The sequence below is a fragment of the Monodon monoceros genome, unplaced genomic scaffold (assembly GCF_005190385.1).
Source record: "Monodon monoceros isolate NGI ecotype Baffin Bay Population unplaced genomic scaffold, NGI_Narwhal_1 Super_Scaffold_6, whole genome shotgun sequence".
In the NCBI taxonomy this organism is placed as follows: Eukaryota; Metazoa; Chordata; class Mammalia; order Artiodactyla; family Monodontidae; genus Monodon; species Monodon monoceros.
This window is the reverse complement of record NW_021703783.1, coordinates 14,307,667-14,322,055: the sequence shown is the minus strand read 5'-3', so window position 1 is coordinate 14,322,055 and position 14,389 is coordinate 14,307,667. Positions and strand designations below refer to the sequence as shown.

The 14,389-nt window shown below is 36.6% G+C and overlaps 1 protein-coding gene and 1 pseudogene across 1 annotated transcript in view; one reads left to right on the top strand and one right to left on the bottom strand.

Moving 5' to 3' along the window:
* PLCZ1 (phospholipase C zeta 1) overlaps nucleotides 1-11,707 on the top strand; it is a 41,677-nt gene extending 29,970 nt beyond the window's left edge. The window contains exons 5-9 of the mRNA XM_029206193.1: nucleotides 1,075-1,191; nucleotides 2,281-2,453; nucleotides 5,598-5,730; nucleotides 10,703-10,852; nucleotides 11,622-11,707. Of these exons, the coding sequence (XP_029062026.1) occupies nucleotides 1,075-1,191; nucleotides 2,281-2,453; nucleotides 5,598-5,730; nucleotides 10,703-10,852; nucleotides 11,622-11,707 (659 nt within the window). The remainder of the gene's footprint in view (nucleotides 1-1,074; nucleotides 1,192-2,280; nucleotides 2,454-5,597; nucleotides 5,731-10,702; nucleotides 10,853-11,621) is intronic.
* Nucleotides 11,708-13,103: 1,396 nt separating this feature from the next.
* On the bottom strand, nucleotides 13,104-13,697 carry LOC114885454 (annotated as a pseudogene).
* Nucleotides 13,698-14,389: the final 692 nt, after the last annotated feature.

The following is a 14,389-nucleotide window of genomic DNA, read 5'->3' as shown; positions in this document are numbered from 1 at the left end:
GTGTGTGTGTGTGTGTGTGTGTGTGTGTGTGTGTGTGTGTGTGTGTGCTTCAAGTATAGACATTGTCTTCCTTTCCTTGTAAGGAAGACATTTGAAATAATCAGAAGTATTGGGAGGTAGCAAGTTCTCTTTTTTTTTTTTTGAAGAACAAATACCTTTTATTTTATTTTTTAATAACTTTATTTATTTATTTTTGGCTGCGTTGGGACTTTGTTGCTGCACGCTGGCTTTCTCTAGTTGCAGTGAGCATGGGCTACTTTTCTTTGCAGTGTGCGGGCTTCTCATTGCGGTGGCTTCTCTTGCTGAGGAGCATGGGCTCTAGGAGTGCGGGCTTCAGTAGTTGTGGCATGCAGGCTCAGTAGTTGTGGCGCATGGGCTGAGTTGCTCCACGGCATGTGTGATCTTCCTGGACCAGGTCTCGAACCAGTGTCCCCTGCATTGGCAGGTGGGTTCTTAACCACTGTGCCACCAGGGAAGTCCTTCAAGTTCTCTTTCAATGGAGGGATGCAAACAAATTGAATGAATTTTGGGGAAAGGTACTATGGTGGTTAGAAGGTCAGCTGGAAGCTGAGTTGAGTAACTTTAAGGTCCCTTTCAGCCCTGAGGATCTGTTAAATATTCAACTTGATTAACTTGGATGACATCACATAGTTTTATATGACTTCCGTGCAATTCTTTCCTAATATGAAAACCTAAGTGAAAAAAACCAAAATGGGTTAAGATACTTTTGTTTTCAAAAATGGATGCATTTTATTTTGGAATTTTATATACTCTATGTCAAAGTGAAATTAATTTGGATGTGAACAAAAAGAAATATATTATCCAATTGTTTCTTTCTTCGAGTGAATAATTACATAAAATTGTTTAATAAAAATTATTATTAACTTTTCGATAACAGTGAATTACACTGCCAAACAAAGGCATGAATTTATTTTGATTTACATGAATTGCAAATATTTCTGCCAGGACAATAGACATCAACATTATTGAAACTGTTGTAGAATTAAATAAATATATAGACATAGTAGTTTATTTGAAACCTTTGCAATGTTTTAATAAATTTCTTTTTTTTAGCCAATGAATTTATTCTTCACACCACAAAGTTCATTACCAGAATATATCCCAAAGCAACAAGAGCAGACTCTTCTAATTTTAATCCTCAAGAATTTTGGAATGTAGGTTGTCAAATGGGTATGTTACATAGGATATTGAGTTTTTTGCAAAAATAAGATAAAATAAATTCATTTTGTGAATTAATAAAAGATTCATGAAAAGAGCTTCCTTTGAAGAATTTTCGAGCCTGGGTGTTTTGGAGTCAAGCAATGATGAATCATTGGCTTCAAGAGTTGAAGTTATTCCTAAATAGGTTGAAAAGGGTAAATCTAGGTGAGGGTAGAAGCATGGAGGTTAAATTCATGAGGAGTTTGCATGGGAATTGTAGGAATGGGAAAAAGAAACCAAAAAGAGATGTAAGAGAACAGTGAAGATAGAGTCCTTTGCTTGAAAGATTTGCTAAGGGCCTCTTCAAATGGAGTGGCCTGTTCTTTTTGTACTTTAATCACTTCTGCATTCATAGTATTGAAAAGTAAGACTGCATAGCTTTGTTATTTGTCCTTGACTGACTCTCCTTATTCCAAACTGATCAACTGGTGTACCAGTGGGACTAACCAGTCAGAAAGTGCCAGGTGTTAACCCTTCTGCTGCTGGATTGTGACAAGGCCCATAGGTTTTCAGAGAGGGAGGGGGTGGGATCAGGATGCTGGGGAGGGCAGTGGGGGGTAGATGGTGGTACTGCATATAGTGGCTGTTTACCAGCCTATACGGAGTTGTTTCTATTATTTTAACAACAATTATTGCTCTGCCTGTTCCTCGCTTTCTCCTCAAGTGATTACAGTACCTCTTTAGACCTGAAAGTTTATGATACGGTTGGTGTCTTCCCTTCCAGCATTTAATGACTGATTTTCTTTACTCTTATATTTCCTGAATGTTTTCTGACATGTACATTGCTATTCTATAATCTATGCTGTAAGCCATTTTGATTTTTTAACTCAAAGCTGTAAAATAATTTGCAGATTAAATTTTGAAACTCACCTTCATATGTTAACAAAGACATGGCAAAAAGAAAGGTTTAAAAATCATGACTTATTTGGCTAATGCTTGCTCTTACAATGTTCGAAGATATATAATCCATGATTAGGTTTCAGTAAACTGTTTAATTGTGTTTCTTTAGATATACCTTCTATTTCCTGACAATGTCAAAATACTCTTTCTCCCTCACAGTGGCCTTAAATTTCCAGACCCCTGGTCTGCCTATGGATCTTCAAAATGGGAAATTTTTGGATAATGGTGGTTCTGGATATATTTTGAAACCACACTTCCTAAGAGATAGTAAAACAAAGTTTAATCCAAATAAAGCACTAATGGACAGTAATCCAATCATACTTATGATAAGGGTAAGATTCATTACTTTTTCTTTTACCTTTATTGGTTATGATATAAGGTAGATAGTATGCATTAATATTTTTAGTTCTATTGATTTTCTTTAATGCCTTTTAAATTTCTGTTAATCTTTTCAGGTAATGTAGGTGGGTGGTATTTCAGCATCCTTCCATATCTGAAAAATGTCTTTCTGTTGCCTTTTTGCATGAATGAAAAAAATTGCATAGTTCTAATTTAGAGGAACTAGTCTAGTTGTTCTAGTTGTTGTTCTAGTGAGAAGATGGGGTGTTTCAGCCACTTTTTCAGATCCCTTCCTAATCCACACAAATCTCATTGATGTGCTTCTGTGGATTTCTTCTTTCCTTTTTAATCTATATGCAGGCGATTCTTTCTCACTTTCATTTGTGGGTGAGAAAGAATTTCTTAATCCTCATCTCAAACTAAACATCCTCCTTGTATTCTTTTATACACATTCACATTATACACATTCACTGTTTCAACCCCAAACAATGCTCAAATCTGACCTCATTTTTGGACTATAAAGACTTGTTTTTAATAGCCTACTTAGCCTCCTTACCAATATTCTGTCAAACTTAAAATATTAAAGCCTGAACATCCCTTCCTCGTCAAATCTACTTCTAGTTTATTTAAATCTCAGTGAACTGAGTCAAATTCCTTGACTCAATTAATTCAGGCAAGAAAAGTGGAGCTATTCTTGTCTTCCACATCTCCTTCACTTCCCATGTCCGATCCATTTCTAAGTTCTGTAGATCTCACTTTAAATGTCTTCCTTATCCATCCCCTTGATCTGATGTCATTTGTTACTGTCTTTTTTTTAGGAATCTGTTACCTGTCATCACCTCCATTCCTTTGGCTTCCTAAGGGGTTTTCAGGGAGCCTTGTCTCAGTTGTCCTGGTCCATCTTCCACAAGTCAACCAGAGAGATTTTGCTGCAGTGCTAATCTTATCATGCCTACTTAATATTTATTTGTGTCTCCTGATCGTTTTCTTAGTCTGGCTTTGTCCTACTCCTCTAGCCTCATCTCTCACTTCTTCCAGCCTTTCAACCCATTCCGAAACTGTATGGAAGCCTTCTTTTTTGTCCATAATGACTCTTCTATGTATTGCATATGCTATTTCCTTTGATTGGACTACTCTTCCATCCTTCATCTGCCTATTGCATTCTGACTCATTTTTCAATACTTTAAGTGTCACTTCTTTTTGGAAGCTTTTTCCTGTGCTTCTTTTGAAGTTTTCTTCTGTTTTTCCATAACACCCTATACATGCATACATTATGGCACTTACCACACTGTAAATTATAATTATCTACTTGTTATACTTGTCTTTCTCCCCCCACTTGTCTGAGGGTCCTTTAAGGATAAGGACTGTGTTTTGTTCAACCCTTATCCACAGTAACTGACACAAAGTATATGTTCAATACATGTAGGTTAATTGAATGAATGATTTCTTTTTCAAGTTGAGAATACTAAAGAGAATATATGTGCTCTTTTATTGAGAAAGTGAAGAAGGAGGATAGCTGGTATGCATAGGTGTTTACAAATGCCACCTGTTTGTATTCTGAGAGGTCTCATGTAGGGGTGTAAGTGACATGGTGTGAAAGAGGCAGGGTTGATGATTTTCCTAGGAAGCTGCTGCCATAGCCATGTGTGTCTTCCCCTCTTGTTCTGATTGTTCTAAGGAGCTTTGTGATTACGTTATGACTTGTACAAATTGTGGAGAGCATGATTTGGGAATAAAAAGGCCTAGTTTTACCATTAGCTTTCTTATGTCCTTGATGAAGCCATGTAACATTTCTGGTTTACTCTTTGTCAACTGTAAACAGAGAACTTTGGATTAAATCAGTTATTTTCAAGCTTATAAAAACTAAGGTATCATTTTCTAAGTTTAAAATCTCATGTATAAGACCAATAGATGAAAACAGAACTATCTGGTTGACCACTAAGGGTTTTCTGTTTGACCTCCATCCTCTGCAGCGGCCCCTGGAAGGGCTTTGTGAATCAGAGTGTACAAATTATTTGAACAATAAATCTCTAAATTCTATTTCAGTATGCACCTTCTCCATACTGATAAGGGTTTATTACCTGGAGGGCCTATATTCAGCTGATAGGCTCTGCTATCAGTGTACTAGTTTTTTACAGTCAATGTTCTTTCAAGTTACCTTGATATCTAATTATGCTTATTGATGAATGCCTGTTCCATTCTGGTTGTTAAATATTTGCACAGTTACTCTGGTTTCTAGCTGATGCCATAATTTGTGGATGTAGGAAGGAAAAAATTACACACTGGTGCTTTTTTCTTTTCTTTTCCTTCTTTCTTTTTTCACAACAATTATTTATTTGTTCCTCTTTATTATAATCTTCAGAAATTGAAATCATATCTCAATTTTTTACATTAGTACACTCTATAAACTAGTACACTTCAAATACTGTTGTTTTTTTTTAATTCGGACTTTGTTCCTTAAAGTAAAACAAATCTGTGCTTCAACAATTAGCTTGACTAATAGAAGACTAAATAAAACTATTATTAGTTACTTTGTTAAGCATTTTCTGCTATCCAGTCCCTAATATATATATGAAATAATTGATTTTGTCAAACTCAGGTTACTTATGATAATATGGAAAGCAATGGATAAGGTAAAATTTCATGATAAATTATCCAAACATATAAATTATACTGTCAGAGAATGCTATCATAGGAAATTATGTGGTGTTTTTTCTCATATTTCAGAAGTTGTATTTATAGTTTACAATTTTTTTGTTGTATACATACAATATGAATCTGAAAAGAGTTCATGTTTTTGGAGCGACTCAGCCTGAATTACAGTAGAAGGGAATCATAACAATGATCTTAAAATAAAAATATTTGTTGGACCATCAATCTTGGAGAATGTGGATTCTATTATAACCACATATTGGTAAACTGGAATAATTTAGACATGTTCCTGGTGTTCATCTATTGATATTTGAGGATAAAAGAGTTAAAATTAATAATTGGCACTATTTTCTACTTTGTTTGTTTTTTTGGTGGGAAATGACTTAGTCAATCATGATTTTTGGAAAACCTATTTTATTTTGAAATTAAGCAGTGGTGCAGTTTGACATTCTGCTAAATTCTTGAATTCCCTTATTTTTGTGCAGCTCATCAGTGGGATCCAGTTGCCTCCCAGTTATCATTCATCATCTAACAAAGCTGACACATTAGTGATTATAGAAATTTTGGGAGTTCCAAATGATCAAATGAAACAGCAGAGTCGTGTAATTAAAAAAAATGGTGAGCTCCTAATATATTTTATCGAACATTTATTAGACTTCTTGTTGAAAAGCTTAAAAATTATATATTGATAGAGTTTTGATACATATTTATTATTCATAAGGAAAAGGTTTTGCATTATGTTCAAGATGACCAAAGTGTTATATGCAGTAAAAACAGTTTGACAATGACTTAATGTTGGCTAGATGTATTTTCAGATTACAGATACAAAAATGTATCTGACCTGAAAAATTAGTGGCTTTTCCATTTTTACTTCCTTTTTATGTTTCCTTGTATGACTGAATTAAGAGTGACATTTTGATAGCTGCAAATCTACTTAGCTTCTAGCCTCTGTGTAAAATAAAGAACTTATGATTTCTCTGATACCGCATGTTACATAGTTTTACTTCACTACTTGAATTATTTTAGATCAGAGGTCTGTGGCTTCTGACTCAGGCTAAGGATGCCATAGAAACTTACTCGTACAGTATTTGGATAAAAAATTCAGTCATTTTTGCCAGAAGGGAAATGTAGGAATGGAAGAAATGACTTTGGTAAGATTTTCAGTGTTCCAGCATCCCATGATAGTTTAGGTAATACAGTACTGACATTGTTATTTCTTCTCTGAAGTTGAAATCATGAAGGAAATTAGAAAAGTATAGATTCTTGGGGTTGACTTTTAGAATCACCTGGGAAGAGAGCTTGCAACTGATCCTTTGAGTCTAGAATCTTCTATGAGTGGATATTCCCAAAATATAGTGGACTTCATTTCAGAGTCTGGAAATATGCTCCAGGCTAAATGGCACAGACAGAGAAGCAGGTGCAGTCTTAGTAGACTTCTTCTTCTTTGGTGATAATACCCCCCCCACAAATGTCCAATGTTCAACTCCTCCCAAATCCAGAATATTCCTCCAGCATGGCCCCTAGTGCAAAAGGCATGAAAAAAGGTTTGGGAAGTTTTGCTACCTCATCCTATGTTATCAGTGGGAAGGGATATTAGTGATGACTTCCTGCCTTATTTGGCACCCCTTAGAGTTGAAATGGCAATGTCAAGAAATGGTAACTGCTATCAGGAAGCTTCTAGTAACCTATCCCTTGTTTTCTCCATCCCCTTACTTAAATCTTCATGACAAAATGCACAGAACATTTATTTATTCAATGCACCCCTTATATAATACTATGATTCTAGCTCCCGTTAGAAATTTGATTGCATCCCTGGGTTTTATGAGAATATCCCTACAGAAATTCAGTTTGGTTCATCAGACATTACTGGGCCCATTATATTAAAAGCCTGGTTCTAAGTATCAAAAAACTTCAAATCTCTGTTTATTAACTGCATTCTTATGTATGTCCCAACTAATTCTATTGTAGATAGTTTACAGTTCAGTGTGGAATATGAAATATAAGTAAAACTGTTATGAAAAAGTCATTAGTGCTTTAAAGAAAGTACAGAGAATTGTATGGAAGGGACAAATTTCGAGATGGTTCTTGGCAAATGAGTAGAATTTTTATAGAGATTGAGGATAAGGGAACTTTTTTTCTTTTTCTTTTCTTTTCTTTTTTTTTTTTTTTTGGCCATGCTGAGAGGCTTGCATGACCTTAGTTCCCTGATCAGGGATTGAACCTGGGCCATGGCAGTGAAAGAGTCAAATCCTAACCACTGGGCTGCCAGGGAATTCCCAAGGATAAGGAAATTTAAGGCAAAAGTAATAATTTGAGTGCTAAAACATGGAGAAAACAAAATTCAAACATGTTAGGGAAGAGTAAAGAAGTTCAAATGCAGTGTACTTAAGAAAGATTAGTGTGAGATAAAATGAGAAATTTACCTTGGGTATGGTCATGGAAAATAGTGAAAGCCATGATAAGGTAGTAGAAACTTTCTTTTCTGTATAAAATGAATAAAATTAAAACTTTTAAACAAGGATACAAAACACTAAGAGAGTTGAGCGTTCCAGAGATCATTTCTGCAGAGTAGAGAGGACGAAGTGTATGAGAGAGAGATGAGAAATACAGAATAGAGTTAGATGTGATCTCACGGTTAGAGCATGTAGAAGTCAGGTCCTAAACAAGGGCTGTGGCATCAGAAAAGGAATGGAGGATGCATGTGAGGAAGACTAACAAGACTAAGGGTGTAGATAACTGGACAGGAGGGATTCTGAGATCACTTAGCTACTAGGGTAATCGTAGGGTAATGAAAGACATGAGAGTCTGGGAGGAAAACGATCACATTTGGGTAAGGTGGGGAAGTGATTTTTAACTCTATTTGTAACTAAGCAAATTTGGTATTCTGGTTTATTTTTTATTTATTTTATTTTGACACTAAAAGGACTTTCATATATGTCTGTATATGATTGTGTGTGTGTGTGTGTGTGTGTGTGTGTGTGTGAAAGAGAGTATGGTGAAGGAGGGTTGGAGGAGAAAGAATAAATTAGTATAAGAATTTCGTGCAGACATTTTTCATTGTCTATAAAGAACTGACTCTTAAACCTGCCCCTATACTCTGTTGAATTATTTCTTTTCTTAGGGCAAGGTAGGATGGTTATTATTTCAGTGTGAGTCAATTTGTTTAATATTTTTACGGGCATAGACTGCATTCTGGATTGCTTCCTAGTAAATGTGCACTTGTGACTACAGATGCACCATAGAAAACATAGATATGGTACAATTAGTCATAAATGCTTCAATACTTCTTGAAATGTAACTCAAAGGACAGATCTATTGAAGTAGTAGGTGTAGCATTGCCTTTGTACAATGAAAAATAATACATTATTTTTCTCTGAACTTTTGAGTTTTTATTAAATAAGAGTGTATATTTGATCTGGATGTGAATTTCTTGATTCCATTCAATTATGCTTAATTTTTATCTGATTTGGGTCACATTGTGATACAATTTGGATTTCTTGTTTGGCAAGAGAGTGTTTGGGATAATCTGTTTTGCTAAGGACATAAATTACTCATCGACTTTGTATTTTTTTTTAACATCTTTATTGGAGTATAATTGCTTTACAATGGTGTGTTAGTTTCTGCTTTATAACAAAGTGAATCAGCTGTGTGTATACATATATCCCCATATCTCTTCCCTCTTGGGTCTCCCTCCCTCACACCCTCCCCATCCCGCCCCTCTAGGTGGTCACAAAGCACCGAGCTGATCTCCCTGTGCTATGTGCCTTCCCACTAGCTATCTACTTTACATTTGGTAGTGTATATATGTCCATGCCTCTCTCTCACTTCGTCCCAGCTTACCGTTCACCCTCCCCGTGTCCTCATCATCTTGTTTTGATGAAGCTCAATGAGTTGAAATTAAATAGAAGTAGTTCATGTTTATGGGGAGATTATATCAGACAGGTTGGGTTAGATCAAACAACCCATACAAAGATACCACAAATCTAGTTCTAACTCATGCTTACTCAGTGTCTTAGTTCAGGCTGCTTCAGCAGCAACAAAAACAGACTGGTTGGCTTAAAACATAGGAATTTATTTTCTCACAGTTCTAGAGGTTAGAAATCCACATTCAGCTGAGTCTTGACGTTGAGATGGAGATCCCTGGGAGATTTTTGCCGCTTAATATTATGTGGAGCTGGGAGGTCTCTGGTGGACAGTGTCCTGACCCTGGCTCTCACACCTCAGAGGCACAGGCCTGACACCCTGCCAGAGCACCGACCTGTCCACCACATGGCTCAGAATAAAAGGGAAAAAGAAAGAAAGAAAGAAAGAAAAATAAAATAAAATAAGGTTATTACAATAAAAAATAATTATTAAAAAAATTTAAAAAGTAATTAAAAAAAAGAAAGAAAAAAGAGAGCCACCAAACCAAAAAACAAATCCCCCAGTGATAACAAGTGCTAAAAACTATACTAAAAAGAAAAAGAAAAAAAGAAAAAGGACAGACAGAACCCTAGGACAAATGGTAAAAGCAAAGCTATACAGACAAAGTCACACACAGACGCATACACATACACACTCACAAACAGAGAAAAAGAAAAAAAAAAAAAAATGTCATTGCTCCCAAAGTCCATCTCCTCAATTTGGGATGATTCGTTGTCTATTCATGTATTCCACAGATGCAGGTACATCAAATTGATTGTGGAGCTTTAATCCGCTGCTCCTGAGGCTGCTGGGAGAGATTTCCCTTTCTCTTCTTTGTTCTCACAGCTCCTGGGGTTCAGCTTTGGATTTGGCCCTGCCTTTACATGTAGGTTGCCTGAGGGTGTCTGTTCCCTTTTGGGAGGTCTGAGTTCTTCTGCCAGCGTTCAGTAGGTGTTCTGTATGGGTTGTTTCCACATGTAGATGTATTTCTGATATATTTGTGGTGGGGAGGAAGGTGATCTCTAGTCTTACTCTTCTGCCATCTTGAAGCTCCTCCTTGACTTTGGATTTTAAAATGAGCAGTTAGTCAAAAGAAGGATCAGGAGCTGACTTGAGAGCAAACATTAGTGAGCTCTCATTCCAACAACTGTCTATAGAGCTCTTCTCATAATAGGACCTGATATAGAAAAATGATGTTATTTAACTTCCTCATGTCTCAGTTTCTTTGTTAATAAAATGCTGGAACACAACAGTCATATTGTATAATAGTGAAACGTTTCCATTCTGAAATCAGACTCCATTTGTTTGACTCCCTGCCCGAGCACTTAATGGCTATTTATGTGAAACCCTTCAGAGCTTATATAACATCTTTGTGGCTCAGTTTTCTCATCTGTAAATGTGCATAGAAATAACCCTGATAGGGTTTTTGTGAGGATTAAATGAGATTATCTGCTTAAAGTTTTTAGAATATTGCCCAGAAATTGTAGACACCTAATAAGTGTTATTATTGTCATTATTATTCCTTTGTCATTGGGTGCATTAAAAATTTAAGTGCTTTAAACCCCAAGCTTTTATTATTACTATTAAAAGTGTTGAAAATAAGAATTTTAGAGAACAGATATTATGCATTTTTCTCTAGGGATGGTGTTTGATTTTTTTTGGTTGTATCTCTTTCTTTATATTTCAGCTTTTAGTCCAAGATGGAATGAAACATTCACATTTATTATTCAGGTGCCAGAATTGGCATTGATACGTTTTGTTGTTGAAAATCAAGGTTTAATAGCTGGAAATGAATTTCTTGGGCAATATACTCTACCAGTTCTATGCATGAACAAAGGTAATATTCCTAAAAGTAAGATGATTGTGCTAATGTTTATATATAATTGGAGTTTTCCAAAGACACGCTTTTATATACCAAATAGCTCTCCATGACAGTAAGATGTAAAGGAAAATTTATGTATTGACACATATTTTCTCTCAGTGGAATTACAGAAATGTGTTCTGATACAGAAGGTGGGGTTGGGGAGTGGGATTTCTAGGAAGACTAATTAGACAAACTTGGCTTGTATGAGAATTTCTCTACATGGACATAGCTCTCTTGTTTCAGTTAAGAGTAGGCATGACTACCGTGAAGGAATGAAGGATGGGAACTGCACAGAAGGGAGAAGCAGTGAGTCCTTCTTCCCACCTGAGGAGGTACTGGGAGCCCAAGGCTCTCTTTTCTTGAGTCTTTCCAGGGCTGCCTTGCAGTTACCTTTCAGGGGTGACTTACACTGTGCTCCCAATTCTATCCTTATTTTTACTTTTCTACCACCATCTGAGATATACCTAGGAAACAGTCTTTCTGAAGCAGAAGGGTGGTGGCTAATTTTGGAGACGCTGCACTTTGAGGGAGGAGAAGTGTGAGCTGTGTGGTGTTTAGTAGGAAGTCGGGATAGAAACGTCAAATATTTTACTTTGGGGGAAAATTAATATATGGGATGGAATATAACTACGTAGTCCTAGCTTTTATATGTGCTTACTGTATTATTTCTCAGGAGCACTGCTGGGGCCACTGTTGATGAATTTATTTTTATTGTTCTCATCAAATGTGATTCTTTTTGCAGGTTACCGTCGTGTTCCTCTGTTTTCCAAAATGGGTGAGAGTCTTGAGCCTGCTTCCCTGTTTATCTATGTTTGGTATGTCAGATAGCAACTAATGGTGCCGGACATGGTGTTAGCTGTACATCGCAATAAAACAGCCAGAATGGGTGTCCGTATCTTTCCCCTTTTTCTCTAACATAAAGCAAAATAATTATTTTGAGATATTGAGCCAGTGCACTTTTAAATATGCAAAACAGAACAGTGGAAACAAAACAGAAACTTCAGAGGGTCCCGACAGTATGGCATTCTCGTCAGCCAATTTCTCCTGCCCCTCTGTTGCTGAGGCTGCTCTTTCAACTTGCTTCATGTTTAATTAGTAGAATTTACAAGATGCTAAAATATGTCTGATTGTATAAGATAGGTTGGCAAGTATTTGGCAGTATAAAAGAAATATGAAATCTAGGAGTGTTTTAATTTCTAGACACCCACTACCGCATACTGTAGTAGGAAGGAATTAGATTCCCAGGTGCTTGGTGCCCTTTTGAATCCTGGAGAGCAATTAGCCCCTGCATTCTCAGACTAGTTCTCAGATGCTGTGCACTGGATTGGTTACCCTGTAATTATACAGACATTCTTATGAGTGCATATGATTTTGATTTGCATTCAAACTGCCTCCAGACTCCGTATCTATAAAAAAGATCTACTATGGGGACTTACATGCTTGGATCTCTGAATGAATTTTCCGTGTTTCTGAATCTGCACCAAATGCACATTGAAGGTTGCCTCTTGGTCAGAGATGAGATTCCTGTGCTGTTTCATATGCTGGGCTTCTCACCATCAGCAGGACTTTGCTTTACTAAATGTCATATGTAGAAGAATATGGTTCATTATTAACTGTTTTTCAAAAATCCAGGCATACTAATACTTGTTCTACCACATTGTTGCATGGTAGTGAGATGAAATCACCAGTACAATTTTTGACAAATTAGGGGGGCCTCATAGGTATTTGTTGAAATTAAATCTGAATTTATAACTAAAATAACAAAAATGATTCTTTGTTTGAGGTGTTTACTAATGCATTATCAGTTGATGGCCGAAAAAATATACAAAAAAATCACATCTACTATGTTTTACTATTATCATGGTTTAGCCTCAGAACTAAATATTTAAAATAAGAATGCCACTGGGAATTCAAATATCCAACCCATAAGGAGTCAGATGTCCCAGATTACTCAGTGCATAGTCATTCAGATCCTCATTCACGGGCTCTCTGGATTTAAGATTAGGGCACAGTCTCCCCGGGAGGGACACACAGCCAGTTCTCAGAGGCCTGCTTCTATTTTGCCAGATTACAGGAGGATCTTTACTTATTAATTTACTTATATTGCTTTTATTTTATGAAAAAGCTAATTTCAAATCTACATTAAAACTAAGCTGAATACAAACTCTTAGTGAAGGAGGTCTGGTGGTTCTGTTTACAAAAACGTGGCCACTGTCCTTTGCCCTTAAAACTTCAGGAAGGGCCCTTCAAAAGGCTTCATGAAAAAAAAAAAAAAAAAAAAAGGCTTCATGTTTGCATGTTTCAGTACCAGAGGGTAGGAATAGACTTTGGTGTCCACTGTCAGATGTTCACCAGCTACCAGAGCATCACGTCTCTTCAGCAGGTCATTCTTTGGTAAGGAAATTACTTCTGCAAAATCCCCATCTCCTGGCTTTGGCTTAGGGCTTACGTGTTCAGCATCATCTCCATTGATAGTTACTGTCACGATGTGTGTGGTACAATTTGACAAACCTGGATCCATACGTACAGGTGGAGAACATTCAGCAGCATCACCCTTATAGCCAGTTTCTTCCTCAAGCTCCCATAGAGCAGCTGCTTCTGGGCTTTTGTTGTCATTGATGAGACCCCGGGGAATTCAAGGCAGCAGCCTGCCATTGGTGGTTGGAACTGCTTCACCAGAACGATACATAGGTAAACGAAGGGTTGTTTGCAGCACTGAAGTAACCACCACCCCATCAGCCGACTGTCCTTACATGGTTGTATGCTTACCAGTTTCCCAAGTTCTTGTTAGATCAGTAGGATCCCTATAAGTTTTTTTTTTTAAGTGTGACCCATTTCAGAAGGATTTTATTTATAATATCTATGTTCAACCTAATAGCAGGTGGGATGTTCAACCCATTAACCCAAGGATTTAACCTTCTCTAAACCCCTAAAGCCTTTTGAAGATCTGGAATTTCATGAGGTTTAAAGACTTTGATCACATGAATTTTGCAAAAGAGTTCATTAATTCTTACAGCAGGAAAAACTTATTTCTCATTTATACTAATAAGATTTGAAATAAGGAAGGAAAAAGGTTGTATTTCCTTTTCTCATTTTTCTTCAGGTACCACTCAAACTCAGCTAACTGTGAAGACAAAATCTATCTTTTTTTAAATATTCCTAATTCACTTGTAGAAAAATAATAGTGTTGAGGAGCAGAAGAAAACATAAGAGACAGCTAAAATGAACCCCTGGGCTGTGGTAACAGAAGATCTTTCAACAATGTCAGTTCCTCAGGGAAGCCATCCATGATCTCCTAGATTAGGTTACATTCCTTGGTTTATGTTTCCATACAACTGATTAAAGTGACAGCTAGGAGGTGACTTTGTGCTCTCAGGGAGGCCTTGGTGTTGCTAAGAGCTGGCCTGACACTCACAGTCAGGCCATGGTGTTCGTCTGCCAAACCTGAACAGTTTCACATCAGCACCCGACAAGGCCACTCTGTGACCACAATGGATAAAGAGAAAAACA